General features: G+C 39.3%; 1 protein-coding gene across 20 annotated transcripts in view; it reads right to left on the bottom strand.

Moving 5' to 3' along the window:
* Nucleotides 1-22,956, bottom strand: part of SPECC1L (sperm antigen with calponin homology and coiled-coil domains 1 like) — a 130,172-nt gene that overhangs the window by 18,669 nt on the left and 88,547 nt on the right. For all 20 annotated transcript variants that reach the window (XM_072723355.1, XM_072723364.1, XM_072723375.1 and 17 more), the window contains 3 exons: nucleotides 19,270-19,353; nucleotides 18,229-18,385; nucleotides 14,505-14,607 (listed from right to left, as the gene is read on the bottom strand). In XM_072723355.1, the coding sequence (XP_072579456.1) occupies nucleotides 14,505-14,607; nucleotides 18,229-18,385; nucleotides 19,270-19,353 (344 nt within the window). The remainder of the gene's footprint in view (nucleotides 1-14,504; nucleotides 14,608-18,228; nucleotides 18,386-19,269; nucleotides 19,354-22,956) is intronic.

The raw sequence follows: 22,956 nt of genomic DNA, 5'->3' as shown, positions 1-22,956 counted from the left end.
GGGCCCCAAATGCAGCTCTGAATGATGTTCTCAATGAGAAAAGTAAACATCAGCACTTAAGAACTGGTGTCAGTGTGGGGGGGAGGGAGATAAATCTTGACTAGGTAGTGTCACCTAAGGCACATAAGATCGCTGATCAAACTAATGTATTGTAATGGTATTATGCAATTAATTTAAAAAAATTATAGCTTTGACATTTCTGTAAATAGATGTTAACAGTGGCTGTCAAATTATGTTTAAACAGAACTCAAGAAGTACATTGTGATTCTGGGAAAACTTTGTTTCCCAGCTGCTATGTTTGGCATTAAAGGGAATCCCCTGAAAACAGGAAACCACTCTTTCACTCCACTGTGACCATGAGGCCATCTGCCTAACCTCCACCATGTGCATCAGAGGACACAGGCCTGTGAGGAGCCCTGAGATGTGAGCTCTCAGTGGACATGTGAACTTCATGCCAGGCTGCTGCCAGCTTCCTGGACAAGAAGGCACAGAATGAATGACCAGGCTGTGGCAGGTGTGGCAGGTGTGAGAAGCTGCCTGGAGAGAGTGGGTGAGTATATGGAAGTCCACATAAAGAATGGGTGGGACTACAACAAACCTGCCATTCCCTTTCCCTTTGTTCAAGTATTTTTAACCCCTGGAACACAGTGGTATTTGCAAATAATAAGATCTTTCTGCATGGAAACTTAAGTTTCCAACCAAACTGGCAATGTAAAATTTAAAAAAGAATTTAGACTTTCAATCTAGATTTAATTCTGATCAAAACCCTTATCTACTGCCTGCACCTTTTTGATTTTCTAACTCTGGGAAGTCATTCCTGTGACCTAAGATTCCAGTTATAGAAGAGGAAATGAAACCATCTAAGCTTTGCGTTGACTATCAGGAATTCCAAATGTATTATTTTAACTGCACTCTATCTATTGGCGGAACTCCCGGCTTTCCTGATCTCCCTCATTCCACCCTCCCCTGCCTCAGTTCTAACTGGAATCATGAAGACAGGGCGCTAGGAAAATGGAGAGGGAAGACAGGAAAGGAAGGACTGGGGGGGAAGAGGCACTCCATGATGTTTCTGGCTTGTGAGACTGAAGACCTCGCTGGAAAGGAATGGGAGTATCAACAGAAATACCATTTGGACAGTGTTGGATAGACCAGGGGCCGGGCGTTGCATGTGCAGGGGACACTTCTCTATTCCCTGTCTCAGCATGCAGCAAACAAGAGGAATCACAAGAAATCTGAGCTTTTCAGGTTAGGAAAGCTACTTTCTACAAAGAATTCCACTCACCCCACAAGATTCAGAATGCTGGAAATGCAGTGGCCTGAGAGAATGTGGCAAATGCCAGAAGCCTGGGCTACCCAGGTAAACACTAGCACGTATCATATGAACACTTCATAAATTTATTAAGAGAACTTCCTTTTCTCCTACTTGTCTACAGGCAGTCTAATATTTCAAAGGAAGCTGTGGGAGACTGAGCTATTTTTATCTGTCCACTAGTTCTTACTCTACTGACTCTTCAGTCCACGGGGACACACAATTCTGGGAGAAGAAAGGCTAAGTGTTCCTTTGTTGTTGTTGTTTAGTGAAAGAGGGTGGGGGGAAAAGAAATCCAAAAAGGAAGCATGCAAGGAAACTTCCAGCTGTGGGGGAAGAGAGGTCCACAATTCCTCCTGTAAAAAACAAATATATAACTGGACAAAATTGTCAAAAATAATAATTTCAGGGCTCTGGGAATTAATCAAAGGCAAATAATTTCAGGTAAGAACAGGGAGTCTATAGCCCTCATGCCTAAAATTGCTCGCATCTGTCTTCCTCTTTTATTTAAGAAAAAAAAAGTAATACTGAGTAAAGCAATAATTATAACCCTGTACTACTGGGTTTATAACACAAATATAATGCATATGATAATAACAGCACAAAGGAAAAGGGAAGAAAAAGTTGCACTGGAGAAAAAGTTGCTATATTTCACCATATTAAGGCAGAAAAACCTTAAATCAACGGGGATAAGATGTGTATTGTAATCCTCAGAAGACTCACTAGAAGAGTAACTTTAAAAATATGGTAATATTCAACCATGTGATACCTGCAAGAAGTACACACACTAGAGAAATGTATAGCACATTAAATATAATCAAGAAAAAGACAGACTGGCTATATTAATATAAAGAAAGTATTTCACAGCACAGAATATTCTCAGGGATAAAGAAGGTCATTTTATAACGGCAGAGGTAAATTTCTCAAGAGGACATAACTCTTCATATTTAAGTACCAGTAATAATTTAAAATGCATTGTTAAAACTACAAGGAGAAATAGAGAAATTTACAACTATAATCAAAAGACTGTAATGTTGCCTTTTATCAAAAATTGATAGAATATGTAGCTAGAAAATAGATATGAAGATATGATCAACAGTCAATGAGTGGTATCTAATTAACATTTATAGAGCCTTTCTCCAACAACAGCAGACTAGCATTTTCTTAAATGGTAGTCATATTCTGTGCCACAAAATGAGTCTCAATAAATTTAAAAAGATCCAAGTCATAGAAAGTACATTCTCTGACCACAATCAAAATAAGTTAGAAATCAGTAACAGAAAGATCTCTGAAAAATCCTCAAGTGTTTGGAAACTAAATGAAATACTTCTAAATAATCCACTGATCAAAGAAGAAATCAAAACAGAAAGTATTCTGAACTGAATGAAAATGAATCAAAATCAAAATTTGTGGGATGCCACCAAATGAGTACTTAGGGGAAACATTTCTAGCAAGAAGTGTCTACAGCAGAAAAGAAGAAAAGCTTCAAATGATGACAAGTCTACCATGAGAAACTAAAGAGAAAGAACAAATAAAACCCAATTAGTAAGCAGAAGTAAGTAAATAATAAAGGCCAGAGAAAAAAGCAATGAGACAGAAAAACAGAAATAATAAAGAAAATAAATTAAAAAACTGGTTCATTGAGAAGATAAATTTTATAAACCTCTAGCTAGATTAATAAGGAAAAAAAGGGAAAATACACAAGTTGCATTATCAGGAATGAGAGCAGAAACAACACTTCAGAGTCTACTGGTACCTCTAAGAAAGGAATATTATGAACATTATGCCAATAAATTCTACAACTCAGATGAAATGAATAGATTCCCTGAAACACACAGCCAGCCAAACTTCGCTCAAGAAGAAACAGATAATCTGAATAGCCCTATGTCTCTATTAAAGTAACTGGATTTGTAGTTAAAATGTTCCTACAAAGACAACCAGACCAGATGACTTCACTGGGGAATTCTACCAAATATTTAAGAAGGAAGAAATAGCAACTGTAAATAAACTGTTCCAGAAAACTAGAGAAGAAAGAATTCCTACCAACTTATTCTACAGTCAACATTACTGATACCAAATCCTGGTAAAGAGATTATTAACAAAGAAAACTGCAGCTCAATATATCTCTTAGACACATATGCAAAAATTTGATTTACTTTTTAAAAGATTTTATTTATTCATTCATGAGAGACACGGAGAGAAAAGCAGAGACACAGAGGGAGAGGCAGGCTCCTCAAAGGGAGCCTGATGGGGGACTCGAAACCTGGACCGGGACCATGCCCTAAGCTGAAGGCAGACGCTCAACCACTGAGCCACCCAGGCACTCCAGATGCTAAAACTCAAAACAAAATTTTAGCAAGTTGAATTTAACTTGTTAAAAAGGATAATACATCATAGCTAAGTAGAGTTTGTCCAAGGAATGCAAGGTTGCTTTACCACTCAAAATAAATTATCTTAAGCAAATAATGGATCAAAGAAGAATTCACAAGATAAATTAGAAAATAATTAGGGAAAAGTAAAAGTAAAACGTGACATACGAAAACTTATGGGACACACAGAAAGCAGTTTAGGGGAAGTTTATAGCAATAAACTCTTACATATTAAAAAATGAGAAAGATCTCAAATCAACAAACTAACTGACTTTAAAATAAGTAACCAGAAAAATAAGAACAAACTAAACCTAAAGCTAGTAAAAGAAAGTAAATAAAGATCAGGGCAGAGATAAACCAAAGAGAATAGACAAATAGAAAAAAAAAAATCAATGAAATCAAAAGTTAATTTATTAAAAAGTCAGCAAAATCGACAAACTTTAGCTAAATTGACTCAGAAAAAAGAGAGAAGCCTCAAATTACTAAAATCAGAAATGAAACCAAGTGAGAATATTATACCAAGTCTATGGAAATGAAAAGGATTATAACAGAGTACTAGAAACAACTGTCTGCCAACAAACTGGATGAAATGGGAAAATTTCAGAAACACAAAAGCTATCAAGACTGAATTACAAAGAACAGAAAATCTGGGATCCCTGGGTGGCTCAGCAGTTTAGCGCTGATCCTGGGGTCCTGGGATCGAGTCCCACATCAGGCTCCCTGCGTGGAGTCTGCTTCTCCCTCTGCTTGTGTCTCTGCCTCTCTTTCTCTCTCTCTCTCAAATTGTGTCTCTCATGAATAAATAAAATCTTAAAAAAAAAAAAGAACAAAAAATCTGAATAGATGTTTAACTAGTAAGATAATGGAATTGGTGACCAAAAAAAAAAAAAAAAAAAAAAAACAAAACCCAAACCCAAACCAAACCAAACCAAACCACTCCCAGTAAAGAAAAGCCACTGATCACTTTAGTGATGAATTCTACCCAACATTTAAAGAACTTCTCAAAAAATTGAAGAGGAGGAAATAGTTTCTATCTCATTCTATGAGGCCACCATTACCCTGAAACCAAAGCCAGGCAAAGATACTACCAGAGAACAATGCTCCAGGCCAGTATCCATTATGAACACTAATATAAAAATCCTCAACAAAATACTAGCAAACCAAATTCAGTGCAGCACATTAAAAGGATTATACACCATGACCAATTAGGACTTATCTCTGGAATGCAAGGATGGTTCACAACATACAAAAATCAACTAATGTGATATACTAACCACATTAACAGAATGAAGGGGAAAGAACCCACGTGATGATCTCAGTTGATACACAAAAAGCATGTGATAAAATTCAACAACCTTTCATGATAAAAATACTTGAAAAATAGGAATAGAAGAAAACTACCTCCATACTATAAAAAGCTATATATGAAAAACCACAGCAAACATCATACTCAATGGTGAAAAACTGAAAGCTCTTTTCTACACTGAGGAAGAACAAGCCAAGGACATCTACTTTTGCTACTTCTACTCAACATAGTTCTGGAAGTTCTAACCAGGGCAATTAGGGAAGAAAGAGAAATAAAAGGCATCCATATTGAAGATGAAGAAGTAAAATCATCTCTGTCTGCAGATGATATGTCTTCTATGTAGAAAACCTTGAACAGTTAGATTTAATAAATGAATTCAGCAAAGTAGCAGAATCAAGGTCAATATACAAAAATCAGCTGCATTTCTATACAGTAACAATGAACAACGAACAATGTAATTCCCTAAAAAGGAAATTACAAAATAATTCCACTTGCAAGAGCACCAGAAAGAATAAAACAATTAGGAACCAACTTAATCCAGAAGGTAAAAGATTTGTATGATAAAACCCCAGATTCATGGGTTGGAAGACTTAATACTATTGTGGTGTTATTACCCAAAGTAATCTACAGATTCAATGCAATTACTACCAATGTTCCAAGGACAATTTTATTTTTTTTTCAGAAATAGCAAAACCTTCCTAAAATCCATACGGAATCTCAAGCAACCCTGAATAGTCAAGACAATCTTAAAAAGGTAAGAACAAAGCTAGAGGACTCATACTTCCTGATTTCAAAATTTACTGCATAGCTCCAGTGATAAAAATAGTGTGGGGGATCCCTGGGTGGCGCAGCGGTTTGGCGCCTGCCTTTGGCCCAGGGCGCGATCCTGGAGACCCGGGATCGAATCCCATATCAGGCTCCCGGTGCATGGAGCCTGCTTCTCCCTCCGCCTGTGTCTCTGCCTCTCTCTCTCTCTCTCTGTGACTATCATAAATAAATAAAAATTAAAAAAAAAAAAAATAGTGTGGTACCAGCAGAGGCAAACCTATAGAATAGAGTAGAATAAAGAGACCAGAGACAAACCATTAGGTTTTAAATAGTCAAGGAAATAAGTGAATAAACTGTGTAATAGTCAAATGAATTGACAAAGGTGCCAACACCATTCAATGCGGAAAGGAGATTTTTCAATAAAATGAGGCTGAAGTGGTTACCCTCCTGGCAGCAGCTTCTGCTGAATCTAAACTGGCCTCAGCACACCTTAGGACAGGACAGGCAAACTTGAGGGCAAAAGCTAAGTCAAGCACTGACTTTGCTACTCTGGCATTGTCTTTTCCCTGGGATTTAGGACCTCCAGATCTTGACTGTCTTAGTAGCTTTGAATTTGAACCTTAGCATCCCTACTCAGAGTCTAGCTCCAGACCACTGCTTTCTGTTTGGTCTCTGCCTCATTAGCCAACCAAGGGTTTTAAAAAATAGGGGTGAATACAGGGCTCAATTCAACGTGTTCTTTCTGCAATTTTGGCTCCTGCCAAATTGGTCTTAGCTGCCTAGGTTATTTCTCAATACTTTCAAATACACACACACACATATACACACAAACTATTTTAAACAAAATAATAGTTCTCTGCAGTAAATTTTTGTATATTGACCTTGATTCTAGAGACTGATACTGTACCTAAACAGAAGTTCATATTTAGTTTTAATTACTGCTATATTTTTACTGACTAGTACATAATCATCCTGAGAAGAGAAAACGTCTTTTTATCTCCTGATTCTGCTTTAACACCCAGAGCACTATCTGGCACACACCTTAGTATGTATGTAACAAGTTACTTTTTATCAGGAAAAACTGCTAGAAAGCAAGCAAAGCACAGCACATAAAACATCACTTCCAAATCATTCAAGTCTGTCAGTTCCTCTGCCTCCACCGATCCCCACTTAAGACATGTACAATCTTTTCTTCTCTAGCCAAGCATTAGTGACCAAATCCCTCAATAAAACTGTGCATTCTTAATGCTTATTTGAGATTAAATTAGCTCAGGCAGTTCTAAAAGCTTTTTTTTGTTGTTGTTTACTAAAACTATTTTGTACTAGATTAAGTGATTTCATTATCCTTTGGATTAACTAATCCAATTGTAGGTCTGGCATTTTATCAGAAAAAAAGATTTTTCATCCAAAGTAAAGCTCTCTTAAATTAACCTTTAGAGGCCCCTTGACTGTATTCAATTAAGTTTTTCCAGACAAGAAAACAATGGTACAGCAGAAGCTGCTGAATATAAGTTTTAGAAGAAAATATATACTGAAAGTAAAAATTATTTTCTTATTTTTCTTATCAATCTGATATTGTCAATCCCTAAACAAACAGCCAGAAGAACTGAAAGCAATTGCCTTTGGGAAGCAGAAATTACAGAGGTTATGAAATAGAACAATGGATTAGCACTTTTCCCTATAAGCACTTAAGAATTGTTAATGTTAGCTGCATATTTAAATTAAATTTAAAAGCATAACTGTAGAAAAAATAAAAACATAATGGGTACAAACTGAGGCACTAATTTAAAAAACAAGGAAGATTTAATCATTAAAGCAATAGTGCTGAAGGTTGTTTATGTGATGCCACGGACTCATGAGATGGCCTTAAGGCCGTCATTTATCCAGTGGAGCTTTTAGTCTCACATCTGTAAACCTGACAGTAAATAAGAATGCCAAGGTCCTTTCAACAGTAATGATTCTAGTATTCTAAGACTTCAGTGAATAATAAGTGGCAGGACACAATTTAAAAGAGAAAATGTATTTGTTAGATGAAAGGCAAACTCACAAGGGCTTATTTTGTAATGGATGGTTAATGAAGTTACAGTGATTAGCACAATTATTTTAGGATGACTCCTAAGAGAGTTAAAGGAAGATGATATGGTATTAGGGAATCTATCTTTGTTGATGAGACAGCTCCTACGACATAAAGCATGCATGGTCCAAGCATTAATGCTGCATTTGGGGCCTGAGAGAGCAGTATGTGCTGAGTGTCACGTAACAGTTCCTGCTCTTGTGAGCTAGTCAAGTGTCACAATCTGCCCTTTCCTGCGGATTCTGAGTAGTCAGAGACCAAAAAAATTGGTCCCAAACTGCTGCCTCCAAAGGATGGGTATGTTCATCCATATTTATAGCTAGATAAGGAAAAGGCTCTGGCGCTGCTTATGTGGCTCTTGACAAATTAAGAGCTCTATCAGATCTATCTTTCTGTTTAGAAAAAGATTATGCATTTCAGACTGTCCAGTTTTAACTCACAGACTTTGAAATCAAAGAACCAGCATCCTATCTATTTTTGAACAGCAAGAATAGAGATGTGTCTGCAGGAAACAAAAGCATGACAAACAAAAAAGCCATACGTATATATCATTACAAAAGTGTCCATAGGAAGCAAAGAAAGGGGAAATTGGGTTTGTAGCATAAGACTGTCTAGTGTCCAGAAAGGTTTTTCTTTCTGTATGTTAACTATTCCGTTTTCCATATTTCCTCCTGTACTCTAAGTACCCACTAAAGGAAAAAAACTTTGAAATTATTAATTGAAGTTTTTAAGTTTTTGAATTGATTTGTGTTTTTTTTTTTAAACAGTTGGAATACCTCTTAATAAATGTTTCCTTACAAAAGCAGCAATAGGTGCGGGATATCTGTGTAATGTCCACTTAAGACGGCAGAAAGATAAGAGGTATTCTTTGGTATGCCCATTTCTAAAAGTCTTAATGGGGGAACCATCTGGAACCAGCTACACAACAAAGCCTACGTTCACCTAAGCCTCAAGGGTTTTCTTGTGGGGATTCCCACACTGTAAACTAAGCAGCATGCATGGAGTTTGCAGGGAAAACCTCCAGGTCCCCCTGAAGGTTTCCTCAAAGCATCCCCAATTAGCCTCTCTTCTCATTCCCCCAGGTTTATGTTTGTTTTTGTTTTTTGACCAATATGAAGTCCCTTAAAATCACAGAGCCAGAGAGTTTAGGTGGGAAGGAATTAAGAGCCACCGATTTAATGCTTGAATCCTCTCAATCAACTTGATTATTTAACTTTTTAATCAACTTTATACATGGCAAAGTTCTATAGCCAGCCTGGAAGTAATTTATAATTACCTCAAATTATTCAACTTACATAGCAGTCTGGGAAAATGTAGAATTTATATTACCAAACAGCACCCGATTACCATCAAAGAAAATAATAATTTAAAAATCTATTAAACTAGAAAATGTGCATGACTGCCTCAGTTACTCCTTCATTTCTACAGAAGAAAAAATTAAGGCTCAAAGAAGCTAACTAATTTGCATGAAGTCACATAGTAGGGGCAGAGGTGACGCTCAAACTTACCTGACACATTCACGGTCTTAATCACTATTCTATGTGTGATTCTCAGTGTGATCTATGCATCACCTGCAGTATTTGTAAAAATGCAGATCCCAGGGTCTCATTTTATACCGTTAGAATTATAAATCTTTAGTTGTGGTTCTCAGGAATCTGCTTTTCCCCCACAATCTTCACAGGTTTTTACACACAGGGTTGAGAACCCCAGTTCTAAAAATGAACCTCTACTGTAGTCCATTACATTCAATATACAGGCTCAGACATTTATTAGCTTTGTCATGTCCTGGGCCTTATGGCAGATTGCTGATAGGCTAGAAAGGAAGACAGACATCCAAACAACAACTTCAGTACCCTTGTGATACATTCTGTAGAGTTTGGGAACACAGGGAAAATGAACTACAGATGTAAAGACCCCCAAAGAATATGCCCTAAAATATAGCAAACATTCTCCTGGATTGAAGTCAAGAAAGAACTTGGCTCCCCGGTTTCTGTGAGGAGGGAGTAGAGAAGAGCACATGTGAAGAATGAATCCCTGCAGCGGTGAAGCAGGTGCACAAACTATTTTGCATAGATGCTGTTCTCAAACCCGAAGGAACAGACACTCCCTAGATGGAAGGAGTGGAGTGAGGGGATGGTGAAGCATTCAGGATCAAGATGAAACTGAGGAGTTCATAAGAATGAGGAGTCAATAAGGCTACGTGCAAGGGTCAAATTGATCACAGGGGATCTTGTTCTCCATACTGAGGATCTTGGGCTATAACTGCATGGCAAAGAGGAAGTAGCTTCCAGATCACAATTTTATTTATTTATTTTTAAAGATTTTATTTATTTATTCATGAGATATATATAGAGAGAGGCAGAGACACAGACAGAGGGAGAAGCAGGCTCCATGCAGAAGCCCGATGTGGGACTCGATCCTGGGACTCCAGGATTGCACCCTGGGCTGAAGGTAGGAGCTGAACCACTGAGCCACCCAGGCATCCCCAGATCATGATTTTAAACCTGTTTTGCAGCAGAGTAGAAGATGGACATGAAGATAAGGAAAATTACTTATGTACATGCAAAAACCTGTACACAGTGTTTATTGCAGCATAAATATAATAGTCAAAACAACCAAAACGTCCATCAATAGATGAACTGAAAATACGTGGTATAGCCAAACAATGGAATTATTATTTGGGCACAAAAAGGAATGAAGTACTGACAACACAGGCCACAGCATGGATGAACCTTGAAAACATAATGCTACATGAAACAGCCAGTCCACAAAAGCCCACATAAATGATTCCATTTATATGAAATGTCCAGGATAGGGATCCCTGGGTGGCACAGCGGTTTAGTGCCTGCCTTTGGCCCTGGGCGCAATCCTGGAGACCCGGGATCGAGTCCCACATCGGGCTCCCAGTGCATGGAGCCTGCTTCTCCCTCTGCCTGTGTCTCTGCCTCTTTCTCTTTCTCTCTCTGTGACTATCATAAATAAAAAAAAAAAAAAAAAAAGAAAAGAAAAGAAAAAAAGAAATGTCCAGGATAGGCAAATATATGGAGATACAAAGTTGGGTGCCTGGGTAGATCAGTGGTTGAGCGTCTGCCTTTGGCTAGGGCATGATCCTAGGGCCCGGGAATTGAGTCCCGCATCGGGCTCCCTGCACAGAGCCTGATTCTCCCTCTGCCTGTGTCTGCCTCTCTCTCTGTGTGTCTCTCATGAATAAAGAAATAAAACCTTAAAAAAAAAAAAAACACAAAAAACCCCACAAAACTTCGTTCTCAGAGTTTTCATTACTAGTATATAGGAAATTCAAGTGATGGGGTGCCTGGTGGCTCAGGTAGTTAAGCATCCAACTCTTGATTTTGGGTCATGTCATGACTTCAGAGACATGAGTTTCATGTGGGCTCTCAATCATGTGATTGAGCCCACAGTGGACTCTGTGCTGGGCATAAAGCCTGCTTACGAATTTCTCTCTCCCTCTGCTCCTCCCCACCCAAACTCACTCTCTCTCTTAAAAAAACAAAAACAAAAACAAAAAGAAAGAAATGTAAGTGATTTTAGTATACTGATCTGTATCCTGCAATTTAGCTGAACGTTTATTAGCTCTAACAGTTTGTATGTTAATTCTTTAAGGTCTTCTAGACATAAATCATGTTATCTACAAACAGAGATGATTTTACTTATTCCTTTTCAATAACTTTTCTCTCTTGCCCAACTGTTCTAGCTAGAATTTCCAGAAAAAACACTGAATAGAAGGGGTAAGGGTGGGATCCCTGGGTGGCGCAGCGGTTTAGCGCCTGCCTTTGGCCCAGGGCGCGATCCTGGAGATCCGGGATCGAATCCCACGTCGGGCTTCCGGTGCATGGAGCCTGCTTCTCCCTCTGCCTCTCTCTCTCTCTGTGTGTGACTATCATAAATAAATACAAATTAAAAAAAAAAAAAAAAAAAAAAAAAGAAGGGGTAAGGGTGGTGGTACCTGGGTGGCTCACATGGTTAAGTGTCTTCCTTTGGCTCAGGTCATAAACCCAGAATCCTGGGATCAAGCCCCAAGTCAGGCTCTGCTCAGCAAGGAGCCTGCCTCTCCCTTTCTCTCTGCCTGCTCTTCCTCCTGCTTGTGTGAGCATACTCCCTCTTTCTGTCAAATAAATAATAAACATAATCTTTAAAAATAAAGGTGGTGGGGGGGACATCCTTTCTTGTTCCTGATCTTAGAGGGAAAGCTTCCAAAGTCTTTCACAATGAAGTATGCTACCAGCTGCAGGTTTTGTACAGATGCCCTTTAACAGACTGAGAAAGTTCCCTTCTATTCCTAATTGCTCAGTGTTTGTTTTTTCAAATCAGAAATGGGTATTTAATTTTGTCAAATATTCTTTCTATGCCTATTGACAAGTTTATCTTGTTTTTTTCCCTCTTTATTCTACTGAGATATATATTACACTGATTTATCATATCCTGAACCAACCTTGCATTCTTGGGATAAATCCCACTTGGCCATAGTATATGATTCTTTTTATCTGCTCCTGGATTGTTTGCCAGTATTTTGTTGAGAATTTTTGCATCATGAATATTAACACATGGTTTTCTTTTTTTCTTCCTTTTAAAGATTTTATTTATTTATTCATGAGAAACAGAAAGAGAGAGAGAGAGAGAGAGAGAGGCAGAGACACAGGCAGAGGGAGAAGCAGGCTCCATGTAGGGAGCCTGATGTGGGACTCGATCCTGGGACTCCAGGATCACGCCTTGGGCTGAAGGCAGGCGCTAAACCGCTGAGCTACCCAGGGATCCCCAACACATGGTTTTCTTATGACTTTCTTTCTGGCTTGGTTATCAGGGTAATATTGGCCTCACAGAATGAGGCAGTGTTCTCTCTTCTGTTTTTGGAAAAGTTTGAGAAAGACTGGTGTTAATTCTTCTAAACATCTGGCAGAATTCATCAATGAAGCTATCTAGTCATGGGCTTTTTTTTGTTGGAAGTGTTTTAATTATTAATTCAATCTCTTTTGTTGTTATAGATCTATTCAGATTTTCTTCTTGAGACTTTTTTTTAAAGATTTATTTATATGAAAGAGCACACACAAATGGGGGGAGGAGCAGAGGGGGAAGGAGAGAAACAAGTAGATTCTGCAGTGAGCACAGAACCCAACATGAGGCTTGATTCCAGGACTCTGAGACCATGACCTGAGTCAAAACCAAGAGTCAGACACCCAATTAGCTGAGCCACCCATGTACCCTCTTCTTAAGTGATTTTTGACAATGTGTTTCTAAGAATTTGTCCTTTCATATCTAGGTTATCCAATGTGTCACAGTGTGCAGCTGATCAGAGTATTTCCTTTTAAATATTCCTATGATTACTATTATTTACTAAGTAAATAAGTATTTCTTGTTTCTGTGAGGTCACTTGGGATATCCCCTCTTTTATTCCTGATTTTTAGCCAGCTATCTTTTTCCTTTGTCCATCTAGCTAAAGGTTTGTCAATTTGTTGATTTTTTAAGATAACCAATTTCTGGTTTCATTAATCTTCTTGCCTGTTTTGTCCGTTCTAATCTTATGTCTTTCCTTCTGATTGCTTCGGTTTGGTTTACTCTTTTTCTACTTTCTTAAAGTGAAAGGTCAGGTTATTGATTTGAGATGTTTCATTTTAAAGGTAGATGGCTATAAACTTCTCTCAGAGAGCTGCTCTCAGTGCCTCCTATAAGTTTCAGTATGTTGTGCTTCACTTTCACTCTCCTTATTTTCTATTTCCCTTGTGACTTATTCTCGCTCTCTCTTTTTAAAGATTTTATTTATTTATTCATGAGAGACACGAAGTGAGAGGCAGAGACACAGGCAGAGGGAGAAGGCGGCACCCTGTGGGGAGCCCAATGTGGGACTCAACCCCAGGATCCCAGGATCATGCCTCTGAGCCAAAGGCAGACGCTCAACCACTGAGCTACCCAGGTGCCCCTCTTGTGATTTATTCTTTGGCCCACTGGTTATTTAGAATTTAATTGTGTTTAATTTCCACTTAGTTGTGAATCTTCCTTCTGTTATACATTTCTAATTTTATTCCACTGTGGTCAGAAAAGATACTTGATTAATCTCTATCTTTGTTCAAATTTATTGAGACATTTTATGACCCAACATATATCCTATCCTGTAATGTTCTATGTGCACCTGAGAAGAATCTTTACTCTGCTGTGGTTGGGTAGGTCTAATTAGTTATACACACACACATACACACACGCACACAAATACTACCTAGTATCAAGTTCAAGTCTTGCATGATTGATTTTCTTGTTGATTTTCTATCTACTTATATCCTGATCATTTACCTTTTTTTTTGCTGTGTAATTTTTTATTGCAATAAAATATACATAAAATATATAACATAAAATTTATCATTTTAGCCATTAATGAAAATATTAAAGTAAAATAAATCTATTTTCACTCTTACTCCAAATGAGACCTCAATGAAGGCAGTTAACAGGACTTAATTAAAGTATTATAGAACAGCTGAATAAAAGTACTAGAAAGATTAGGTACTCTGGAAAGGTAAAAAACTGATGCCATCCAAGTGACACTTGGCCAAGTTTGGGATAGACTTTGTGTTGAATGTGTTCCTGAAATTCAGTACAGGATTTCTCCATTTAATGTGAGCCCTGGTATGGCCACTGCTCAAGTGGGACAAAGGAACCGATATGACTGATTACCTGATAGCCTTCTGTTTTCTTCTGACACCACTTTAGCAAAGCATTCCTCTTTGAACCTCCATATTCTCTCGCCAATGCTGACAGAGGGTCCTTCCTTTCTTCCCTATGTGAAAATAAGGAACTGAAAGTTAAAATATACTTTATTTGAGCACCATTATAAACCAGAAACCCCACAAGGGAGAGTGCTGGTTTGCATTTTTGAATAGGATAACCGCACACAGTAAGGCATCTAATAGCAAGATGTATCCTTTCATTCATTTGATTTTACTTGTCAATTTTTACAGGGCCCTCAGAGACCTACCACTGTTGGGGTTTCTGCTATCTGAAGGGAGGGACTCTTATTATCCACATGGAAACTGGCAAAGATTCAGTACAGTGAATCCACATCCACAATTGATGGAACACATTCCAGAATGCTCAAAAGGAGGAAAGATAACCTGACACAGCAGCATCTGAAAGCTGTCATGGCTGTCTTTCACTCAGTATCTTACCCTTCCATAATCTTTATGCTTTAGTTTTTTATTTTACTCATTTTTGTCTCCTTTTATGTCCTCAATCATTTCCGCTTTTTTTTTTTTAAAGGTTTTATTTATTTATTCATGAGAGATACAGCGAGAGAGAGAGAGGCAGAGACACAGGCAGAGGGAGAAGCAGGCTCCATGCAGGGAGCCCGACATGGGACTCAATCCCAGGTCTCCAGGATCACACCCCAGGCTGCAGGCAGCACTAAACCGCTGTGCTACCAGGGCTGCCCTCATTTCCGCTTTTTAAAAAACAAATCACTTTCTATAAATACAAAAGGCAAGATTACGCAAGGGGAAGGGTTATAAGGCATACTTCCTACCTTCAAGGTGCTTACATCTGGGGAAGGCAGATAAGACACAGATGGCAACAAACAACCATAAAACATCTCAAACGGGGGATCCCTGGGTGGCGCAGCGGGTTTGGTGCCTGCCTTTGGCCCAGGGCGCGATCCTGGAGACCCAGGATCGAATCCCACGTCGGGCTCCCAGTGCATGGAGCCTGCTTCTCCCTCTGCCTATGTCTCTGCCTCTCTCTCTCTCTCTCTGTGTGACTATCATAAATAAATAAAAATTAAAAAAAAAAAAGAAAACCTTAAAAAAAAAAAACATCTCAAATGTGTTTATTGCTAAGTTATACACTGGGCAATGGGTAGTGAAAACACAGGGGCCCTGCCCCCTCAAAGAACTTCAGATTTTACTATAAGATAGATATACCACAGAAAAAGAAAAGAAAGGAAGGAAGGAAGGAAGGACCCAAAATGATTACTTATAACTCATTTCTTAAAATTCTAGGGTACTTTTGGGTACTATTCAATTTCCTCAGAGGCAGAACAAATATCTTGCTCCAGATGAGACAATGAAAGAGAAAAGATTTGTGATCACTTGTGTTGATGCAAAGAAGGTATATAACCCTGTATATCCTGAACCAAATCCTTCCTGTTGGTAAGCACTTCAGACTACCTGGAGTGAGAGTGCTTCTAAAATAACCTGCTCATTGACAAGTGGCATGCCCTTGAAAGCTTGGTGTATTTTTTAGGGATTACTTTATAAACAAAGCAGAGATTTTACCCCACACCCCATAAACTTAGTCCAATAACTGTCCTAAAGGTTCTTACGCTATAAGTGACTTAGTATTTTTAGCACTGATTTTGTCTGTATTCACCCTTCAAAGTTAGGAAATCAAAGAGTACAGCTTAGAACTGAAGCTTTTCCAATTGAGAGGTGCACTGAAGCAGCACCAGCTTGATTCATCTTAGAACCAGAAATAAAATACAAAAATTTCCAAAAACAGTTAAGACTGCTGCCCTGAAGAAATATACTTTAATGCTTGCATGCCAGCCCACCGGACTCCTGCTTTGGTTTAAAAGTTCAAAGAAGTTTGTTATAATACCACTGAACGTAGGAAAAGAGAATGAACATAAAGTTAAGATATGTCAACAAACACAAAAAAGCGAGCCAAATAAATAAATAAATCTCCATCATGCTTAAAATAAAACTACTATAATCAGTGTGAAAGGTTTACTCTGGCTCACATCAGGTCTGTTTGTTTACAGAAACAGCTTAAAAAGCATCAAAGAATAATTCTATGGTCTATAATAGGAAGCTGCAGAAAGAGCCTCTCAAAGCTGGAAGGTCATCTCTTATAACTTTTCATTGTAAGATGAAGACACCTTCCAGGAGATGCCTTGTTGGAAGTCAAAGCTTCTGAGTAGGGAAGCCAGGAAGAGTGGGTGCCCTTTCCACAGGCACACTGTAGGTAGCCTACCACCCAGGACAGACACAAGCACAGAGAGCGCTCTCCCTACATCAGCCTGGACAGAGCGACAGCCACCCTCATCACTGTACACCTACTTGCTCTGATGGTGCACTGTTTATGGGACCACTATTTCTAAGAGGCTGGGCCTCTAGAGGCAGGGCTCAAAACGTAAGTATATACTTTGAGTTTGAGAGGCCAACTATTCCATTTTATCCTCATACCTCTAAGTCAATATAAAGCTAAATTAGTTTTGAAACTCACTCCTATCCCTCCTTCTTCTCAATATAACTCAACAGTTTTCCTCATCCCTATATACAATATATGCTGTGTTTCTTAAATGTTTTTTTCCCTCTAAATGATAATGACTTCTTAGTCCCAAATGACTTCTGACATATGAGAAATATGAATAAAATGTACTATTACATTTTCAGATATTGTTTACCAGTGATCAATGTGGCGTCATGTTCTCAGCTTCCAGTCTAAAACAATTAGAGTCCCCTTTGGTAGTTCTTCTTTCATTCCTTTTCTAGAAATCTATTGCCAAAATCAATCATCTCTCCCTTTGAAAAGGCTCCTGAGTCTCACGCTCCCTTCACTATTTCCACTGCTATCATCAAGATCCAGACTTGGGGGCAGCCCCGGTGGCGCAGCAGTTTAGTGCCGCCTGCAGCCCAGGGCATGATCCTGGAGATCCGGGATCGAGTCCCACAAGAGGCTCCCTGCATTGGAGCCTGCTTCTCCCTCTGCCTGTGTCTCTGCTACTCTCTCTCTCTTTGCATCTCTATGAATAAATAAATAAAATCTTTAAAAAAATCCAGACTTGGTAACTTTGTCCAGGAACATCACGTTATTTTAGTTGTGTTCCCCAACTTTTGTCCACAACAGAAGAATCCTTGAATCACCTTCTCATGTTGATTTACTAATCCCACTTCATAGCTACTACCATATCCAAGTGACTTAAATGGTTCTATGCCTAGTTATACCCTACTGTCAATCTTTTCTTCTGCAGCCCCTGGATGTGGTAAGTCCACACCTTTCTCTGGCTTTCTGTACCCATCCTTTGTGCATCTGCATTTGCAGTACCACCTATCCACAGCTCCCCCAACCCTCAGTTACTCACCCTTCTGTACTTTGGCTCCAATCGCCAACCCGTCCTCCCCACCCAGACACCACTCCTCTCAGAAGCCTTCCCTAACCCTCCACCCAAGCCCAGTACTCCGATTCTACAAAACTTACTTTTGGGGAAAGGAACCATCTTTTTCATGTTACCTTGCTTTTTATTATACCATCTTACCCAGTTCTGGGCATAGAAGAATAAAACATTTAATAACACACAAAGAAAAGAAAAATCAGTGCTTGATTGCCATTATTTACAACCTGATCATTAATCTCCAAAGGCCAAGAGAGGTAAGCATGAAATGCATCAGTATTAACTGTTCGCTACCTTATCCGACTTCGGGTGGTAGGGGTAACAGATGCCGTGGGAGAAGAGGACAGGGAAAGCTGTGGAGATGTGGTTCCCATAGCCATAAGAGAGGCTGGTGATGCTCCTTCAGGTGCAGAGATGTCTCGTTTCATCTCTTCACTACTTCGTCGAGACACTGATTGTGAGAAATAGTCATTATGCATTTTGTATAAATGCAGAAAAACATTTACTTTTATAAAACACTTTTAAATTGAGTTCTTGAGACATTTTCTTCAGTAGATTCCAAAATGAGCAGAAATTATCATACAGCAGGAAAAACTAACATTTTCTTTATCATACATACTGGTAACCTTGAAAGGATTTATTTCTTTCACTAAGAAAACTGTAAAAAAGGTACAGCAGTTGAGATATGCACTGAACTGTACATACCCTGAGTGTGATTTCTATAGAATCTAGAAGATATAGCAGAGGAAATTCAGAGTGAAAAATAATCAACTCAAGGGGCACCCAGGTGGCTCAGTTGGTTAAGCGTCTAACACTTGATTTCAGCTCAGGTAATGATCTCACGGTTGTGAGATGGAGCCCCATGCCAGGCCTGCTCAGCGGAGAGTCTGCTTGAGTTTCTCTCTCTGCCCCTCCCCACTCCTCGCTCATGCATACTCTCTCTCTCTGAAATAAAAACAAATCAATCTTTTAAAAAAGAAAAATAATCAACTCAAGAGCTAAAGAGGGAAGAAAAATTAAGTAAGTCTAAAGAGAATGTGTCTGGGGATGCCAGGTGGCTCAGTGGTTGACGATCTGCCTTTGGCTCAGGTCATGATCCTGGGGTCCTGGATCAAGTTCTGCAGCAGGCTCCCTGCAGGCAGCCTGCTTCTCTCTCTATGTCTCTGCCTCTCTCTGTGTGTCCCTCATGAATAAATAAAACCTTTAAAACAGATAGATAGATAGATAGATAGATAGATAGACAGACAGACAGACACAGATAGGAAGTGTTTGGTACCATTACTAAAACTTCTAGAAGAGTTTTTCTAAAGGAAATTCCAGATAAAAAGTCATCACCTGAGATGGTCTTGGCACTTTCCATGGCAGGTACTCTTGGCAGAGAAGCAGGTCGGCTGGTTGAAGAGGTTCGTAATAGATGCTCTGCACAAAATGGTCAAAAAAAAAAAAGAGAGAGAGACACTGAACCAAGGTAACAAAGGTAGCAAGAAAGTGAGCTCTTCTCCTCTTCCTCCTTCCCCCTCCTAGGCTCATCCTTCTTTCTCAGTCCAGGGTACTTTAACAATTCCCCAGAGTCCACATCTACAAAAGAGCTTCTGTAGACAAGGACTGTGGGAAAACATTTCATTTATGTTCCGATTCTGGAGATGAGATTTGACATAGATGAATGTTTCTAAATCACCAACTGCTACTTTTTGACACAATTCAAAACCAAAATTCAAGATCCCCTACTGTATGTTGATCTAAAAGTACAAACTAAATCAAAGCCTTGCCCTTCTGTGCCTACCAACAGTGGGGAAGCCATACATATACACCACCAGAGAAAATCAGGAAAGGACAATTAGAATAAGAATGACAAGGATTATCAAACCGCAGCGTGAAGCCATTCATATGGATTTCAATCAGCAGGGAGGCCTTCAACACAATGTTAAGCTGGGCTTTACTAGTAGAGAGGAGTGGGAATGGTATTTCAGGGCTAGACAACAACAAACAAACGTATAAGGTGAGTTACAAAACAATAAAATGCCAGTGTAGCCTCAACGTGGGCCATATGGAAATCAGAGAGGGTGGCAGGAAAAGGGACTCTGAAGGGCAGATGAGGCTAACAAGAGCCTTGGTTACCTGGTATGTGGACTTTGGTCTGAGGCAACAAGGAAGCCCCAGATGGTTCTGTGAGTGAGGGAAGGACACAGATAGGTACTGCCTCTACTGCCCAAATTGCAGCTGTGCTCTCTTCCACTCTTCCCATGCTCTCTAGACATAAGCAGCCTTCCTTGGTAGTTTCTGGAGTTCCTCACTCATTGTCACAAGCTGCTCCCCTGCTTCCTATCCTCTTCTTCCATACCCTCTGTAGGCCAGCTACCTTCATCACCCTTCTGGTCTAGCTTCCTAGGGCTCCAAGCCTAACAAGGCCAAGCACCAGGACAGATGGACTAGATGTGCTTTGCCTGGTTGCCATGTGCTAAGGATGTGTGATTAGCCTGAGGGAGAAAAACCATCTCTTAAATTTACTGAAGACTATTAGCTTCACTGACCAAGAGTGGCCCCACAGCAAACATATGTTAACAGGTTATTCACCACTTCTTTTTAAGAACTAATTTAAAAAATAGCTCCTCTCAAATATCATGATGTTAAAAATAATGGCATATGACATCTTTCAAGGATAGTGCATTTATTATTCCAAAATCTATTTTCTAAGTATATGAAGAACATTTGGTTGTCATTACACACAACTTTGGGAAGGATGAACTTACTTTCTTAAGGAAGATAGGACTTACACAGCCTAGATTCACTACATCTTTCCAAACATGAGCAAACATCACCTCTGTGTGAAGAGCCCATAAGCAAGCACCAATCAGAATTGTGAACCCCGTGAGCAACTGGCATTCATCCTCACAGGAAGAGCATATTATGCACAAAGTCTGACAGACAAAACAAAATTAGTAGAACACGGAAATAGTAGGAAACAGAAGGCAACATTTTTAATCAAAATTTCCATTTTACAATTATGCACCTAGTCATTTCCCTAAAATCTTCATTTCCCAAAGAACACAGCAAATAAAGAAAGTGAAAACAAATGTGGCAAGCAGGAGAGATTTTATTTTATAGTAACAAAGTCTATTCTACTGTCATATGGAGCTTTTCTTGTCTTTAATCCATTCACTAAACAAATATCATTTGGCCGTTCACTACTCGCTAGGCACTGGGCTTGGTGAAAAGGTCAGAGGAAGGAGGCAAGAAACTTACCCTTATGGAACTTACAATCTAGAACAGAAACCAGGCATTAAAAAAAAAAAAAATCATTACAAGTGAGGGATGCTAGGAAAGAACAAGTGCATGGGGCTCTGGAAACACAACAGGGGACATGACCTGCTCTTGGGGGGAGGTCCGGAAAAGCCTCCTCAGGAAATGACATCTTGGTTCAGATGAGAAGGGTAATTAATAGCTTTTACACAGGCAAAGGAGAGGTTGGAGGGGAGAGTGTGTTCCCAGCTAAGTGCTCAGCACACACCAGAACAACTCCAGGGCATCAATGTTCAGAGGATAGGGGAAAAGAGCAGCAGATGAGGCAGCAAAGGCAGGCTGGGAGGATCAGAGCAGGCAAAGGAAAGTATGCAGGCAATGCAGGCCAAATTAAGGAGTTTGGACTGTACCCTGTTGGCAATGGGGAGCCAATGAAGGTTTTATTAGGGGAGCATCTTTGTGGCTGCCTGCAGTGGAGTAAAGAAGCCACACTGCATGCAAGATGGTATGTTAGCCTGTACAGAGGTGAGGAAGGCTTTGGGTTTGGGTGGTACCAGGGAGGGATGGAGAGAAGTAAACAGGTTCAAGGGCTCTTTGATGAAGCAGAATTAACAGACTTGCTGACCAATGAGATATGAAAGTGACAAAGAAAGAGGTGCCAGGTACAATGATAAGAAAGGCAAAGAGTATTATGGGAAAAGAGATGAGAGCAAGCTGAATTTGAGAACCCTTTGAGATATGCAGGGGAAGACGCAGAGCAAGCAATTACAAGAGGTTCAGAAGAAAAGTCAGAGGGGATGTGATATTTTGGAAATTATCAGCATGTAGCTGATGGGGTGAGAATGAACTTGATGACATGGAGGCTATGGTAACCTTGATTAGAGCAATTTCATACACTGGTGGGGACAAAAGTAAGGTGAAAATATGTTGAGGAGCTAGTGTCAGAGAGGAAGGAGACAAGCTGCACAAGAGTAAGAAAGAATACAGTAGTTGCAGGAGGTAAGGAAGGGAGAGAATTCTTTTTCTTAACCTAGCAGAGATGTGAGTATTGTTTAAAAAGATTTTAAACAATACTCACATTTATTTGACAGAGAAAGAGCACAAGCAAGATGAGGGTCAGAAGGAGAAGCAGACTCCCCAGGCTCATACCAGGACCCTGGGATCATGACCTCAGCCGAAGGCATAAGTTTAACCAACTGAGCCACCCAGGTGCCCCAGATGTGAGCATTTTTAAATGACAGTGGGAGGGAGCCAGTAGACAGGGTAAAGTTGAAGATCTAGGAGAAGGGGATCATAGCCCGAGGCTAACACCATCTGTGACAGCCTATGGGGACAAGATCAAGGCCTCAGAGAAAGGGATAAACCTACAGAAATGTTCTGCTCACCTCTGACAGACAGGCAGCAGTAACAGAAGCATACTGGGTCTGCTATTTAATTCTCTCTTATTTTAGAAATCACATACATAAACAGGTACAAGCAGTTGTCCCTTTATTATTTCCCAAAACAAATTTAAAGGCAAAATAGTGGGCTTTAAAATAGGAGCCTAAAAAATAAATGAAATGAAATGAAATGAAATGAAATGAAATGAAATGAAATGAAATAAAATAAAATAAAATAAAATAAAATAAAATAGGAGCCTAAAGAGCCAACTTCTCCTCAGACTAGTTCCAAATGGATGGATGCTCCTGCCAAAAACGAGTATAAAATCTGAAAAAAATCGAAAATCAACCACTTCAAGGCACTGAAGAGAATCCAAAAGCAGGCAGAAAAGGAAAAGAGTAA

The sequence above is a fragment of the Vulpes vulpes genome, chromosome 10 (assembly GCF_048418805.1).
Source record: "Vulpes vulpes isolate BD-2025 chromosome 10, VulVul3, whole genome shotgun sequence".
NCBI classification, from domain to species: domain Eukaryota; kingdom Metazoa; phylum Chordata; class Mammalia; order Carnivora; family Canidae; genus Vulpes; species Vulpes vulpes.
This window is presented reverse-complemented; position numbering and strand designations above follow the sequence as displayed.